At 31.3% G+C, this 17536-nt stretch overlaps 2 protein-coding genes and 1 long non-coding RNA gene across 4 annotated transcripts; 1 reads left to right on the forward strand and 2 right to left on the reverse strand.

The window, feature by feature from the left end:
- The first annotated feature begins 315 nt into the window (after window positions 1–315).
- On the forward strand, window positions 316–3029 carry LOC146527683 (dehydrogenase/reductase SDR family protein 7-like). 2 transcript variants are annotated; one of them, XM_085204645.1, is made up of 6 exons: window positions 316–474; window positions 757–913; window positions 999–1142; window positions 1267–1486; window positions 1681–1926; window positions 2632–3029. In XM_085204645.1, the coding sequence occupies exons 2-6, from the start codon at window positions 779–781 to the stop codon at window positions 2820–2822; spliced, it is 936 nt and encodes a 311-aa protein (XP_085060771.1). In that variant the 5' UTR covers window positions 316–474; window positions 757–778; the 3' UTR covers window positions 2823–3029. The 2 variants fall into 2 exon arrangements, with proteins under 2 accessions (XP_085060771.1, XP_085060772.1); XM_085204646.1 differs by lacking the exon at window positions 316–474 and having other exon boundaries at window positions 488–913.
- Pmi (Transmembrane protein Pmi) lies at window positions 2172–4148 on the reverse strand. The gene is made up of 3 exons (XM_085204648.1): window positions 4039–4148; window positions 3663–3883; window positions 2172–3581 (listed from the first exon to the last, which is right to left on the reverse strand). The coding sequence occupies exons 1-3, from the start codon at window positions 4059–4061 to the stop codon at window positions 3301–3303; spliced, it is 525 nt and encodes a 174-aa protein (XP_085060774.1). The 5' UTR covers window positions 4062–4148; the 3' UTR covers window positions 2172–3300.
- A 5855-nt stretch (window positions 4149–10003) lies between these two features.
- On the reverse strand, window positions 10004–16204 carry LOC146527685 (uncharacterized). The gene is made up of 3 exons (XR_014879165.1): window positions 14939–16204; window positions 14523–14609; window positions 10004–10180 (listed from the first exon to the last, which is right to left on the reverse strand). It is a non-coding gene; the product is annotated as an uncharacterized LOC146527685 (long non-coding RNA).
- Window positions 16205–17536: the final 1332 nt, after the last annotated feature.

Consider the following 17536-nt stretch of genomic DNA (forward strand, 5'->3'; position numbering starts at 1 on the left):
AAACCTATATTTTTGCATATATCGTGAACAATAAATAAAACAACTATAATATTATATGATATTTCAATTAAAACAAAAATCACAAGTTATTTAAAATTTAAAACATTAGGGCTTAAAAGCACATTATATATCCTAATACTTTTAGTCAATTAACTGTAAAAAAATAATAATTTAATTTAGAAACACGCGATTAGCGCGAAGTACGCGACTAACATATTTTTAAGCCACATTTGCATCGGATATGAGATGATGATTAGACTTTATCTGCTAACATCGATAATCTATAATCATCGGGCATCCCTATCTCATAGCATATGTTACTTGTCTCTTTCTCACAGCGTGACGTTATACCCGGCTAAGCCTTTTTCCGTAAATAATAAAAAAAATATTTTGATAATATTATTAAAATTAAATTTCATTCTTACATAGTCCAAGCACAGAGCGTACAAATTAGGCGTATTTATAACTATATAGGTATATAATTTTGACCTTACGACTAAAGTCAGTAAGAAAGTGAGATAAGCGAATGAAATTATCTTTTAATGCTTATATGTTTTCGTTAAATTGAATAAAATTAAATCATTTTCAAATACACATTATTACAATTTAATAATTGCTATGCTACTGAATACTGGCAATCACGTTAATGAATAATGTGCAGCTTGTTTACAATCCTGTGTATGTGTACTTACGGTGCACAATTACTAAATTGCATCAGTACGTAGTTTGTGATCTCAAGTTTTTCCTGTTACTTAGATAAAACCTTCATCTACAAGAAATGTCTGTTTTTGCCGCGAGCTCGTTTAAGTGGTACTTTAAATATCTGGGATTGCCAATATCAATTATTTTGACTATGTATCATATTTGCACCCAAAAAACAGAGAGAAAACGGAGAAATGTTCTTCAAGAAAAGGTACTTTTTACAATAATTCAGTATTTAATATGGTTATTATTAGTTGTAATATAAAATAAACTGTTCACAATACAATGTTTCACAGGTAGTTGTTATAACTGGTGCCAGCTCAGGTATAGGTGAAGCTTTAGCTCATGTTTTCTATGAATATGGTTGTAAGGTTGTTCTAGCAGCAAGGAGAAAGTTAGAACTAGAACGAGTAAAAGAAGACCTTTTGTCAAAAAAAATTGTAAGTACAGTAAAGATTAAAGAATGAACATTATTAATTTCTCCTGAGATTGATTTGAACTACCAACCATTGTACTGCAAGTGGTTTCTATATTTTTAAATTAATATATATAAATTATTTATAGTCACTATCAACAGAGGAGCCCATAGTTGCTGAGCTTGATTTGTCAGACTTGGAGCAATTTGAAACATTTATTAATAATATTTATGACACCTGTGGCAAAATTGATATCCTAATTAATAATGGTGGGGTATCACACCGTGGTTCAATATTGTACACAAAATTAGATGTTGATAAAAAAATTATGTTTACCAACTATTTTGGTTCAGTGGGGCTTACTAAAGGTAATTTATAATTTATTATTTGGATGTGCATTGATTACATATAGTAAAATTTAATGTGTAATTTTTAGCACATTTGTTGTGTAGACACCAGGGCTGCCAGATGCAGTTTAAATTTTTAGTATAAAAGATATATCCTTCATTTTAATATTAACAATAGTTGAGTTGTTAATATTAACAATAATTATTAATTTTAGCGGTACTTCCAAAAATGGTAGAGAACAAAAGTGGTCATATTGTATTTGTAAGCTCTGTACAAGGACTCATTGCATTACCTGACCGATCAGCTTATGCAGCTTCGAAACATGCAATGCAAGCATTTGGTGACTCATTGCGCTCTGAAATGCGTCAACACAATATCAATGTGTCTGTTGTTAGTCCAGGTTATGTAAAGACAGCTGTTTCACTGAATGCATTAACTGCAAGTGGAGAAAATCACGGAGGTAACTTTTTTAATACAGTAAAATATGTCATATACATTCTTGGTGCTCTCACAATTCACTGATATATTAAGTTTTTTATGCTTGACTGTAATCCCACATATAGTAGGGTGGGCAGGCAGATGGGTCCTAATGTAATGGCACTGTTTCCCATCCCCTCCATGTGGGAATCAAACACAAAGTTCACATTTACAATCAAACAGTGTTGGAAAACTGGAAGTTATTGATGGTTACTTTTAAAAGGGGTCTTTGTTAATACCATTACTTTTTATTACTCCTTTTGCTTTTTAACACACTTTTATTAATTCAAAAGTAACTATGTAATAAAATCTAAAAATCTGAATTACACACACTTCAATTACATCATGAAACTTGGCAATTATATGTAGAGTAGATGACAATACAATATTATGGTCGCATTGAGCGGGTCTGATGATGGAGTTGGAAGATGGATAATGGAACCTTGGACTGTCTACTAGTAAACATATTGAATTTGTGGTGAATGTAGGGACATTTGTCTTATTAATGTGTTTTGTATTATTAATTTATTTTAACTTAATTCTTGATACTATTTACACATCTATTGAAAATAAAAATTCTTGTTTTATATATACCTTATAGAAAAAAATCCGAGTTGATCAATAAAAGATAATAATGAACCTGTCCTAAAAGTATTTAATTGAATATATTTATATATATATTTTTCAGTTATGGATAAAAGCACCGCTGCTGGATTTACAGCTGAATATATTGCAACGAAAATTCTAGATATGGTAGTAAATAAGGAGAATGAATTAGTCATAAGTCAGTTTTTACCAAATTGTGCAATATTTCTAAGACATTCTTTTCCTTCTATTTATTTTTGGATTATGGCAAGAAGAGCAAACAAAACAGGGTAGACACTCTCTTTATATGGATAAAATTCTTTATATAATTATATAATGTAATATTAGTATACTATTATTTTTGGTTTTGGATAGGTATAGAATAATCCATACATATTTGAAATACATGAAAAGCCATAATAAACATTTATAATAATAATAATAATATAATAATATTTGTGTATAAGTATAATATTGGAAAATAAAATTATTCTTAATTTATGTTTTAATTTATTTTATACCAACTGCAAAAATTATAATTTTGCTGTCAGCATAGTCACACATTATTTGGACAACATACTATCAATTCTAAAAAAAGCTTATCATATTTGTTTTGTACAGACATTTCTATTCTATTCATTTAAATTATTTAAAACATATTAAAATTATTGTAACAAGTTTTACACTTTTATCTACAACAAATTATTTATACATAAAATTACTCATTTCATTAAAATTTGAAAATTTGAAATTTTCAATACAAGCCACCACATCATTTAAAAATATTATAAATTCTCCATAAGCAAATAGCTGCAGCTGCTAGAGATACTGTATTATGTAACATAATTTTTTTTCTATTGTCAGTGTGCACTAGTACAACAGGCGAAGCTGAAGTTAAATCACTCAAAACAGGTAATTTTGATAAATGGTGGAGATCTTTTTCTTCTTGATACTTGCAACAAGGATCCCATTGCCATGATAATGTGTAGCAACCAGCACACAAAACAGACACAATACCAAAAGGTGTGCAAGCCAGTGAGCTCCATGCTAATCCTACAAATATATTTTACTATACATATAATTGTATTATGTAACGTTATTCATGCTTGTTTATTAGTAGCTAAAAGTATTTACCTGATGCTATGCTACACAATCCACTATAAACAGAGACTTTATGTAATAGGTTCCCTACATATATCCATCTAGCTGTTTCTTCTCCGAGCGGCTCAGGCTCTATTACGATAATGCTCACACCAGCCTCAAGTGCTCTTTCCAATTCCATTTCAAATTTAATGTGAGCATTTTCGCTATCATAAACTTCTCTTACTATTACTACTTGCGATGGTTTGAGATCACTGTAAATTATAACAAAGATTACTTAACTTCGCTCAATACTTGTAATTTAAATATGGCAACTTAGTAATTAAAATAACTATATTTTTAGTTTATCAATAATGTAATAGCGAATTTTAAACCAATTACTAAGATACGATTTTCTTTATTTACAAACCTGTCAGTTTCATCACCCGCCATCTTATGTATAGACAAATGTCATGATTATAGAAGGTACTGTGCTACCATGTTATTACATGTTACTATAAACAATCATAGAGTTATATATTAATATTAACAAGTCAGGTTGCACGTTTTTGACTTTAACGCAAAAAATTAAAAGTGTAAAATCGAGGAAGAAATTAAAAAATCCCAATAATTTTCATTCAGAATTTTTTATAAGATCTAAATAAGTTGATATCTTTTAACTATCAAAATATAACCAATGTTCACTATATTAAGTTAATCCATCTCTCATATAATGTATTCCTTAATAATTCTTTATATAAATACTAGCGACCCTCTTGCGGCTTCGCCCGCTTTTACTACTGGATTATTCATATAATGTATGTTTGCAAAGCACTTAAGATAATGTGAAAATTAATTAAACCCTAATGCAACCCGCATTTTCGTAGTTTCAATAAGGATTTTCCAATTGTTTTACACAGCAAGGATTTTTTAGTAGGTACCGTAATTTTAAATCTGTGCTACTAATCTTTTCAAGTATTTATTAAAATATATTTAAATGACTATTTTTAGATAGTTAAATGACTATTTTTAAACGGAAGAAATTATAAACAAAAACCTACCTACTAATAACTACTACAAAAAATATGAAACCAAATATATCGCGCTTAAATAATACATTCAACTCCAATTATCCAATACGTGCAAACGCATCTAACTAAATCTTCGTTGCTATAGAGGCAGCCGGGTTTTTTTTCGAGCTTGTGGTTAATGCTGAAGGGGGTATTCTAGCCCTGATGAAAAGCAAGCACGACGTGGCTGCCTGTGAGGAAAATTAAGTAGAATGCATGGGCCGGAAATCGAACCCGGGCCGCCCGCGTGGCAGGCGAGCATTCTACCACTGAACCACCGATGCGTGTAAGGCAAGCGGGCACGGCGGACGCATGGCGAGTGGCGAGCCGTTTCGCAGCAAGGATTTTTTTGATATTGTAACAACTTCTAAAGTACTTATTAAAATGAAAAACAGTAAAAGACAGTTTTGGTCTACATTAAATGGCCAACGTAACTAATGTACTTATTTATATGCTGAGAGTAAGGGATAAGTGAAACTTGAGTAACATACAGCTGATGAGTCAACGGCGGGATGTGTCAACAATTAAATGCGTTTTTCTATAAAACTATTCGCAATTTCGAAATATTGTAATTAGCAAATTTTATCTTCGTTTAACGTAGAAAATTATTAAAGTATTTTAAAGGATAAGGATTGATACCATATGGAAAAATATCCCTCACAATAAAAAATATATTGAAATTATTATTTTTAGACAGAAAAATGATCACTACACGTTATTCTTAAAAGATACGAATATGCTCTCGCGGACTTTTTTGTAGATCTTATTAAGAGGAACAATAGTCCAGTACATTTTTTCATGTAGTACTTACCATTAGAGCAGCGCATGCGAGAAAGTGTCTCAACGGGTAGGACTTTATACACATTTATCGTATTTATGTTAATTTACATAAGAATGTACAAATAATAAACTATATATAAACCTTCTACGAAAAACACTCGACTTAATGGTGAAGACCGCATCAAAATCCGTTGGGTGGTTTAGAAGAAGAAGAAGAGTTAGAAACAACAGACAGACACGAAAAGCGACTTTGTTTTATAAGATATAGGATATAAAAATATTAATTGCGGAATGGTCTACCTGCGGCAGTGTTTCCAAGTCAATACGACCTGGGTGCTTGCGGGTAAGCGGGTCTGTCTCCACCTTAAAGGCCAGCAACTGTAGCTCCTGTGATGTTACACGGGGTTGTAACATCACGGGGGTAGTGATAATTTTTTCACATAAAAAAAACTATAAAGTAACTACCTAACTACTTTATAAAATACTAGCGGACGCGCGCAGCTTCGCTTGCGGGTGAATTCTAATAACCCATGAAACATGTGTTCAATGAAATATTTTTAAGAGTCTAAATTTCAAATTTTATAAAAATCGATGACGATTTAAAGATTTTTTCATACAAACTTTCAACCCCTTATTTGCACCCTTAGGGGGTGAATTCTAGGAAACCATGAAATATATGTTCAATTAAATATTTTGAAGAGTCTAAATATCAAATTTTATAAAAATCGGTGGCGATTTAAGAATTTTCCCATACAAACTTTCAACCCCTTATTTGCACCCTTAGGGGGTGAATTCTAGAAAACCATGAAACATGTGTTTAATTATATACGTTTAAGAGTCTGAATTTCAAATTTTATAAAAATTGGTGACGACTTAAAAAAAACCTATACAAACTTTCAACCCCTTATTTGCACCCTTAGGAAGAGAATTCTAGAAAACGATGAAACACGTGTTCAATTAAATACTTTTAAAAATCTAAATTTCAAATTTTATAAAAATCGGTGCCGATTTAAATCCGCCGGCTCCCGCCCTTTCTACGCCCATGGGCCCAGAGTCACAACAAAATATGACAGGCTGTGGATTCGATTCCTACTAAAAGAATATATATTTTCATTTCCTCGCTTTGGCACGAGGTAAAGCGCGTAGTTGAATTATGCACTCAACACCCAATGGAATTCTGCGGAAAGTAGGAAACGGAAGCGTCTTGGGGGCAGTTTCTTAATACTAGGTTCCCATGTTCCCTATGCCTATCCTGCTAATTAAATAAATACACACTATGTCGTGTCTTTTTCTACCTGGCATTAGTTTCAGTTTTAATCTACTCATTTTTTCTCATGTCTTCCATCATCACATCCACCTAATGCTTCCTTGAGCGTCCGGGAGGTCAACTCTACAAGCACCATGTCATGTATATATTTGTTCGATAGGTGAAGACAGTATTTTAATTGTAGCTCTGTATAAGATGCGTCTACTATTGTTTAACCTTATCTCTTTTTTACTGTAGGTACAATCTCCGTTGTGTGACGTTAAGAACACTATAATCAAAGAAAAGAACTTAAGATTTTTTTGCACATTTTTAACAGAACATATTGTTTTAAATTTGCCACAATTATAAAGTTTACTTTGAAATCTAGATCACGGACCGTTGAATACACTTTGGGAATATTTTTTATCCACAATTGTATTAGTACAATCTTTTTTATTATGATGCATAATTGACTTATGAAATACTTTTGTATTTAGCGGAGTAGATAAGTAATAGTAGTGTTTAAGACTGCTCTTCATCTTATTTTGTAGTAATTTCTTATGATTTTTGATTTTTTTTTTCGTTTTAGTTTCTTTTGGGTCATAATAATTGTTTGGTTATTTTCTGATAATGGAATTTGGTTGAAAATGAAGTCGGTTTATTTCGTTAAAATTATATTTTTAGTTATAAACAAACTAATTTAACTTCAAAGCATACCTATATCAATTATTGCTTGCATTCGGACGTAGAGGAGGTAGATGTGGCGTTATACGAATATATAGAGTACCTAGCAGTACTTATTTTATTATTTACAAAGTACCTAAGATATGAAAAAATATATTAAAATGTTTAAGTTTTTGATCAGATTATAAATTATATAGTAATATTGTATATCGTAGGTATATAATTAATTGCACAAGTAAATGCGTTTTAAAACAATTACATTATTAAGAAAAAAAATATATACCTCGTCAAGTGTGAACCTAGTGATGTTTAACATCCTCATTTTGTAAAAGTAAACCTTTTTCTTTTAGTGATACGTCGCCCACTACGCCATTCTAAAATCCGTTTGCCGGATTAGGTAAAGGTGAATGTAGCAAACAGTTCCGACCGAAAACGTTGCTAATTTTAAACCGTATTTTAATGTTAAAGAACTTTAACAATATTGTAATAGAGTTTCAACTTCATAGTCATTTAGAATTGCTTGAGTCTTTTATTTGTTAGATAACATGTGTTTAGTGAAACACTTATAAGGTGCGTGTGGGTGCAAGGCTGACCTTAAAGGCGCCCACAAGCCTTAGCAACATTTATGTTTCTCCGGCAACCCACTCTTTACTGACATTATAACCATAATCGTTATAAAAATTAATAGAGACTTTTATGAATAATTAAGTCTAGGATAAGGTTTGAACAAGTCGTAAGCCACAAATGTAAAAGAAGCCAGTCAGCGCAGAAGCACAAAGTGTGTGACTGTAACGCGACTGGTTATGGGTTCGATCCCCACTCGATGAAATGAAATATTTATTTTAATGTATATTTTAATTTCTTTGCTAGTGTGTCGAGGCAAAACGCGGCGTTGAGTTCGGCCATTCAATAGGCAATGCCTCCAGACTTCGGCCGAAAATGGGGAATTGGAGTGTCATAACACTAGGTTCCATATGTCTTTACAGTCTAAGTCGCACTTGGACACTTACCTACATGTTTTAGAAAATTTAATTTTCCATCTCGTCCTGTATTTAAAATCAATAGAAAATAATGTCATATAAATTTTACGATGTGCCCAATTTAACACTTGGGAATTGTTTAACCAGATGTTTTAATTTAGTAGTATCCGAAAATTGTTATGAGGTATATACTTAATTGGTGTGAATAATAATTTTAATACGGAAAAATTACTACAAAGATTATATTTTGCATAATTTTTTTGGGACATGCCTCCTTTAATACTTTCTTCTTTTTAGTGTGTCAATAAAATTAAACTTAGTATGACAAGTATCAACTTAAATTAAGATTTTATTTCAATGCCATATTTGCAATATAGTCTGAATTCCTTTTATTTTTCTTATAATAAATAGATACGTATTATAAATTAAATTATTAATTACCACTTAATGAAAACAATATACATATACGTCCTCATTCCAGATATATTGTATTAATGATGGCGGTGTATGTATGTATTATTCTTATTGTAGATACTAGATAGTGCGATGGAGCTAGCGCGGGTATTGAACTCAAATAGACGCCTCCCTCCCGCCGCGTGTCGTGCTCACGAGCATCATGTCCCTCCAGGCCCTACGAATCTTGAATCAATAGAATTACTATGCTTGTTTATAATAAAGTGGAACAGAACAATACTAACATGAGAGTATCTGCTGGCTGTCAGGATATAGGCAATGCAGAGGTACAATAAGAATTCCATGTTAATAATTCCATTCCAATAGGTAAATGTATTGGCAAGAAGAATATATACAGAGTTACTAAGATTTGCTAAAAAGCTAAAATGTTAATGCATATTTTGTAATCAATTGTAATATTTTTTAAGATAATATTTAAAACGTTAACGTCGGAGCGTTAAATTTTGTGTCAGCTTTAATAGTGTTAACGTCGATAAAAAATAACATCATAAGGATATTAATAATAAAAATTTTGCTGTTAAGTTCATGCTTTATTTAAGGTCTCTTTAAGATGTTATTTTAAATTTAAATATTTGTTTGCGGAAAGTGGAGAAAGATATCTGTAAAAGAGAGACAAAGTTTACAAGTGGAATTAGGACTACTAATGATTTTTCATTATAATATTCATGGACACATTTGATAGAAAAGTCAAGCTATACATGTATAATTTAATAGTGATTCATGATGATACACAGAAGTACTTATGTGGCTGTAACCGTTACTTAAGTTGCCTCATGGGTTTCAGAAACGGAAACAGCCATATCCTGGCTCGCCGATGGCACTCCTGTTTGCATATACATAATATGTAATATGTATGTATGTATATAAATACTTTAATAGCCCCCTTGCGGCGTGTATTCTGGTCTTGATCTTGATATTTAATAATGTGAATGTAAAACTTTCTACTAATAGATTTTAAGTTCAGCTCACTTAGTGAATGTGAAAGGTAAACTTTGTAGGTATATGGCAAAATTTTATTAGTATCGTTTACTATAATATTAGCTAAAACAAAAGAATCAAGGACAGAAGGACTTGTAAGAAAGAAATTGTTAAGAAACATTAATAACAATCTTAAATATATGTAATTAATATATAAAAAAATGCTGCATACCTGCACGCTTCTGCATGACAGTCATCCTGCATGTCAATATATCATTCTCCACTTTCCGCCCGACTTCGACGTATTGTGTATTGTGTGGCGAATCTCAACACAGTGCCTTGTATCTCTTTTACAATTGGGGAAACAAATTCTGAACCCAAATATCTGGCAAGATGAGCCAAATGAAGCACAAGGGGGCACTACAAAATACTTTAGCGTTAGCTTTGTTGTTTACTTTCTTCACATGGCCTGTGGGCATATGATCAGAAAATAATCAAATATCAATAGAAACGATATGGCCAAGCCACACATTTTGAATAAGATGTAGAGTTTATGAAGTTAGGGCTTGTAGAGTTACGAACTTGGCTTTACACGAAATCTGATAAGTTCTTAACTTTGAGAGCCATCATCGTAGTAAAATTTTGTATATAAATGTTTTTGTTGGGATATTATCATTTCCGAGTGGAGACAATCACCGCGTAGTCATTTTTAATAGACCTTGGACCTTACATTGGTCACTTGTCTATTTATAGAAGTTTGGTTGGACATTTATTTGATTTATTATTACTAAATATTTTTGTGTATCCCTAAATATTATTACTTTTGAATTATATTATAAATCCATTTTTGTGGAATATAGTGGCTCAAATGGCTAACATGTGCAAAATAATAGATATATGTATATGTTTTTTAACTAGTAGTACTTATTGATTAATTATAAAAATATAAGCAAGACATTTGTAGAATTTATGTTAACATATGTGACCTGACATGATGGTACTATTCACATTAAATCACTTATCCTTTGCTCCATCTTTTCCCCCTCTTGCCCCATCTGTTACGGTCACTGAACACTTTGACCTCTAGCTTTAAATGTCTTGCGTAATTCTAAGAACATCTATAAAAACGATTCAGAAACCAGGCATCATCAACAACGCAATTAGCAAGACACAATTTTAATAAATATTAAAAATAAATACTAAGAATTTTGATCTAAGAAATAACTTTAAACAAGTTTCTTTATTTTATGTACGAGTATAAAGGTCCCAAAGCTTTTCATAGTACGTTAAAGAGAAATTATTGCAATATATTAATTTTGATATGTACCTAACATTAACAAATCAAAAATATATGTACATATAATATAATAATAATAAATTGAATTTGAATTGAATATATAATAATAAATTGAATTATTTTGACACGAACGTGTTTAAATTAGGTATCTCAAACTCTATTCTTAATTAATTTGTATAACTTATTATTATTTTCTTCTTATTAGAATAGTGAATTACTGAAGAAGCTTTCGATCGAGTAAAACACAGCCGCCTACTAGAAATTTTAAATAATATTGGACTGGAAACAAAAGGAACACCCACATTATACAAAATCTGTACTGGAATCAAATCGCAACAGTCAGAGTAGAAGGAGAAGAAACTCATGAAATCAGCATCGAAAGAGGAGTTCGACAAGGATGTATTTTATCGCCTACTCTTTTTAACATCTACTCGGAAAGGATTATGACCGAAGCTCTCGAAGATTTATCATATGGTGTCAAAATCAACGGATACCGTATTAATAACTTGAGATATGTTGATGACACAGTCCTAATAGCTTCATTAGCGGCCGAACTACAAGAAATGGTAAATCGAGTTAACGAAAGCAGCGTCGAGGCGGGTCTGAAGATTAATGTCACTAAAACGAAATTCCTGACTATCTCCACTAAAGGTAACCCTCACTATACCTTATTTGTGGCAGGCCAAAGAGTCGAACAGGTGGATAAATTTAAATATCTAGGAACATGGTTAACACAGAAGTGGGACAGCGAAGTAGAAATTAAAACTCGTATTGAAATTGCCTGGAGTTCTTTTGAGAAGATGAAAAAGGTACTCTGTACCAAAAACATCAAAATCCCACTACGTACACGTAGTATGCTTCAAAACTACGTGTGGCCTATAGTTCTATACGGATGCGAGTCTTGGACTATTAGAGAGGATCTTAGAAAACGTATAGAAGCCTTTGAAATGTGGGCATATAGACGCGTTCTCAGGATTTCTTGGATAGATAAAATATCTAATGACGAAGTACTACGCCAAGTTGACCAAAAACGTAAGCTTTTGCAAACCGTTAAACAGCGTAAAGTTGCATATCTAGGGCATGTATGTAGATCGATACAAACTTCTGCAAACTATAATAATGGGAAAAGTTTCTGGGAAAAGGAAAACCGGCGGTAGAAGAAAGTCATGGCTAAGGAACATCAAAGAATGGACTGGAATTAAAAACGCCGTAGATTTAATTCATTTGGCTAGGGACAGGACCAAGTATGCGAAGTTGACTGCCAACCTTCACTAGTTGGAGAGGCACTTTAAGAAGAAGAAGAAGTGAATTACTAATGCGGCTCTCTGTCTAATAGAGCGGGTTAATTAAAAATATAATTCTCATGAATGGGGATCGAACAACAGGCTTTACAGTCAGACCAAGATTGCCTCATAACGTATATAAATAAAGTACTTAAGTGAATTTTCAGGCGAAATATAATGGAAAACATAAATAGAGTTAGTTATACAATAAATAGAGTTTTCATATTAGAAATAAGTAAGTAAAGTACTTAATACTTTACTGACTTGAATGACTCAATAAATGATTTCTAAATATCGAATATTTAATATCAAAATAAGCAATTGAGGTTGAGCTCCACAACAATTTTAAGCCAATCCCACGAAATAGCGCATATAATTTAAAAAAAATATAAAAAACATTTATTGAAACTCAGGGTGGGCCATTAGTCATTAATATTTTCTCACTGTCCATTTCAATTCAGTTTTGTAATATGCTACCTGCGGGGATTAAAATTATAATGAGTTGCTATATCATGGCGTCGATAAACGATAAAATGTGATACTATTCAACTGAAATTATTAAATATGTGGCATTAGAACGGTGCTGGATTTTTAGAGCCTACATTAATAAGGATATGCTTTTACATTATATAAAACATATATCTACTTATATTTACCATAAAGTTAAATAATATAAAAAAACAATATAATCATATTAAATATAATTCATTAGAAGCCAGTGCAGCTTTCCCATGCTTATCGGGCTAGACCCTTGATAGCAAGATAGGCAGAGGGAATCTGGGAACCTAGTGTAAAGACACTGTTCGCATTATGATAGTCTTGCTTGCCGCTTTCCGATGAATTCTGTAGATTTTTCTTGTTGAGTGGCAAAACACAACGACGCGTAAATTAAAATTTTGAATATTTCAATAAGGGAAAACTGGGACTGGGATGTTATTTTTTTCCGTAGAATTTCCATTTACAAGGCTGCTCCTCCTTCTTCATGCTCACCATGACATTCTCGTACTTGCCATTCTATGTATTTTTTCTTTACGGATTCGGTCACCTAAATTCGTTTCACATATCCAACAAAGAGATCATATATCCACAGGATTCACCTTTTTTGGATTCTTCTTCTGACATATTTTACTGCTGTATAACAGCGTCGTTACCAGCAATGGAGTGTATACGGCCAAGCGTGCTGCTATGCTGAAGTTTCGCTGTCTCATTAAAGCAGTTAAGGCATCGTCAACTTTGTTACCGGCAGCAATACGCTTTCCACAATCATTTCCTATGTTCTATCTCTACTAAATACCTTCAACTTTAAAATATTAAATAGAAAAAAATGATAAAAAACACATTTTTATAATAATTAGTTGAGTCATTATTTATGTCAAAGCTAAAGTACAATGCCAATGTACATAACTACTTATTTTTGTACGAATACATAAAGTGCCTGCTAATTGTAGTTTTCTGTTTTTATTCTTGTACAAAATTAGTGACCGTATCTCCACTTGGTATAAAAACTGAAGTTTTCGGTTACTAGTGCCAGTTACGATTAAAGTAGTTTAGTACGTTTTTAAGACAATGAAATAACGTTACTTCATGTACCTATACAATTTTATTCTTGCTTAGAAATAAATTAAATACAACTTAATTTAACTTGAATATAAATACAGTTACCCACATATATTTTTTGAAATTAAATACAATTACCCATATTTTTCTTTATGCATACCTTTACCTATGTATACTACAGAGTGTGTAACGAGTGTAGGGGCGATTGGGTATTAGGAGATCCACGGGTAGGTTTAAAGAGTACTAGTTCCTCTCTCTATACTTAACCAAGCTCGAAATGAGGACCACTGCTGCCAAAATACGTTTTTGAAGTAAGCTGATGTTAGTTGTAGACAGGCCAAGATGCTTTGAATAGATTAGGTACTAGAGAATTTTATTATTTTTATTATATTTTTTATATTATATTCTACAGGAATATGGAATCTAAAGGAATACGTCTCAATGAAGAAATATCAACGTTCTCAGTGGTTTGTTTTGTTTGCAGGCTATTAATATTAATATTAAGCCAGTGCAGTTTTTATATAAATAGTATTATGATTATCAAATATGTATTTTTTATTCATAAAAATATTTGAATAACAGGGAAAAGTTAAAAGAATGACTTCTTAAGTACCTAGATACTTACATAAGGTTCAGATGACAGGCACACGAAATAGCGGTCGAGGTCCTTCACCCACTCGTATAGGTTAACATATCGTCACTAGACTGAATGCTGTTGGTAAAAACATGTTAATGTTAATATGGACAATTACTAACTACATATAATATTTTAAATTCTGAGCAAAAATGCAATATTTTCAAAACTTATTTATTGTAATTATAAGATAGTGCAGTACTGTACACGTTCGTCAAATAAAATAAAAAGAAAATAATAAAAAGAGACATTTTAGGAAAATGTTCATGTATGTTAATAGGTAAAAATAAAATCAATTTCACGCTGTATCCCGCACACAGAAGGGGTAGGCAGAGGGGAATTCCGCCGAATTCTTAATGTTAATAAATATTAAAAAAAAAACTTATTAATTTAATAATAATAATTACACCATTTTTTCTTATTGTATCTGTAGCAAGTTATAACTTTTATGTCCTTTAAATACAATAATAATAATTTTTAAATTTATTAAATCTATCCACGTAACTGTGTCGACGGTATGTATTGTTTTACCACATTAAGCGGTTAACTATTTTCAGTACTAGAATGAATACATATATGTAGACAATATTTAGATGTAGACAACTGCATAGGCAGTATGTAAAAAAAAAAACGTTTGTACATTAGATATTTTTGCGAATTAGATATTATTTGTATTAGATACTCATTTTCACTTCTAATTATTAGACGAATAGAATACAAATCTATAATTTTTTAAAAATTCTGCTTATACGCACAACTTCTGAATTACTGAACAGATTTGAATGATATTTTGTTGTTATTCTAGCTATAACGCCTGGGCAGGTAAAGTGTTTCTCATTGCCATATTTAAAGATCTGACAAAAGTCCACAATAGAGCAGCTAAAGTTTTAGAAATATGGAAATATTTGTTGCACAATAGCAAAAGTTGTCCAATATGTTAAGCATTTTTCATGGATATTTTTATTTTAAAATTGTTATAATATTTAAATTGTTTACATATTCGAATTTTTAGCTCTTATTTTCAATGTTTTTTCAATCAAATGAAATCAGTTGGTATGTCTATTCAGATTCCAGGTCATTAAATCGACACATACGAAGTTAAGGAAGGCCCAGAGTATTTAAATATTTGCGTACATTGGAAGACATTGTATGGCACTACTTTAAAATGTAAGGCAAAGCACTTAATATTGTGTGGTTTTACTTTAAATGTTTAAAAACTGTGACAGGATGATGTCATAGCAGGTTAAATACGTGTTTTGCTCAGAATATCTTGCGGTGTTACGTTGTCCAACGACCAGTTTCTGAGGAAGAACGTGATTTCAGGTGTTTATTTAAGATGGTCTCATCTAGGTACTTACTTGTAAATAAAAATGTGTAGAGCTAATATAGTTACTTAGACTAATATTGTTAAAAAAAAAATAGTAGGTTCGGGATCGGAGATCGTACCTACTTAACGGCGAATGAGGCTGTCGTAGCGCAGTGGCACAAGCGTGTGGCTTTAAACACGTCAGTTGTGGGTTCAGTTCCCACTCGGGGAAATTAATTATAATTTTTTAATATGTTCGTTTCTTCGCTTTGGTAGTCCCGCCACTCCATATGCGATGACTTGAAACTTAAATTACTGTTTACCTATATCTATACATATAAATAAAATTAAAGGGTTTGTTTGTGACATCAAGATAACTATGTGTTTTCAAGTCAATAAATAAAACATTACACACAGTACAACGCATTTCCCATATGTAGGTAAAACACTTTTGTAATTAATGTGACATACACGCTGCTATGGCAACTCGTATTATTATAATATAATCGTATTATTATAATTATCAACTAGAGGGCCTCTCTAGTTAAGATAGATTTCTAGTATTAATAATACTATAAATCTATATATCTACAAATAATAAATTATATACTATCGTACTACAATTTATTATTTGTTTCAATTTGATTCCACTAAAAAAATCTTTTGTAGAGATAGTGAAGTAAGTAAATCACTGACAGCTGATTCTGTGAAATGCCGATTACTCGTTTTATCAAGTGACGACGAATTACAATAACATTAACTAAAGATGGTATTTAGTGAAATTTCCACTATTGAGAACAGAGTATTCTATAACGTTGAGAACTTAAAGAATACTCATCTTAATTATTATTCATGTTCATTCACTGGAACAATGCCGAGGTTGCCCGGACACTTGTTGCGTGCTGCATGACAATATTCTCCACAGCACTGAAGCACTCATCGAAGTGCATACAATGATGTAATGCAACATACCTCTTCGAACAATATCCTGGTAATTTTCTTTTATACATAGCAAAATTAATTATTTTAATAAGGATGACTTAACTATTGCATGATGCTTCTGCTAGCTTTGCGGTTTTTTATTGATTTTTATGAAGGTCGCTGATGTCATCAGTCAAAGCAGCAGCTTTAAATTATATAAAGTATAATAGTTAAAGTTTTATATTTTATTTTCAGCATTTAGCAATATTTATTTTTTAATGTGCATATCTAATACAAAGAAATGTAAGAAAAAATTAAACGAGTCTAAAAATAATTGTGTTATTGTTGTACCTACATGTAATTATATTCTGAATAATTGTTAATTAAATACAATACTAAGTGCACTTAATTAAAAATAATATTTTCTATCTTTTCTGTGACCTTACGGAATTAGATTTTTTATCATTGTATAGTAAAAAAAAAAATAGATTTCCATTAAACTAATATGTAAGGTGGTGAAAGATACATGTTATGACGGAAGTTAAAAAATACGATGTAAAATTTTAAAATTTAAGTATAAATTTTTAAAAAAATATATCGAGTCCTTACCTCGGACAGGATGAAGGTCTTAGAGTTTTTCAAAAACATTATTTACAAAGTCACTAACAATAAGTCCTTTGTTGTTAAGCTCCTATAAAACTTATTCAACAAAGTGGTTGATGGCATTTTCATTGCACAATGCAACCATGACAACAAAAGTAATTCCTTCCGCATGGTA

This window comes from Heliconius melpomene, chromosome 20 (genome assembly GCF_056956725.1).
Source record: "Heliconius melpomene rosina isolate 202511_hmr_F chromosome 20, ASM5695672v1, whole genome shotgun sequence".
NCBI classification, from domain to species: domain Eukaryota; kingdom Metazoa; phylum Arthropoda; class Insecta; order Lepidoptera; family Nymphalidae; genus Heliconius; species Heliconius melpomene.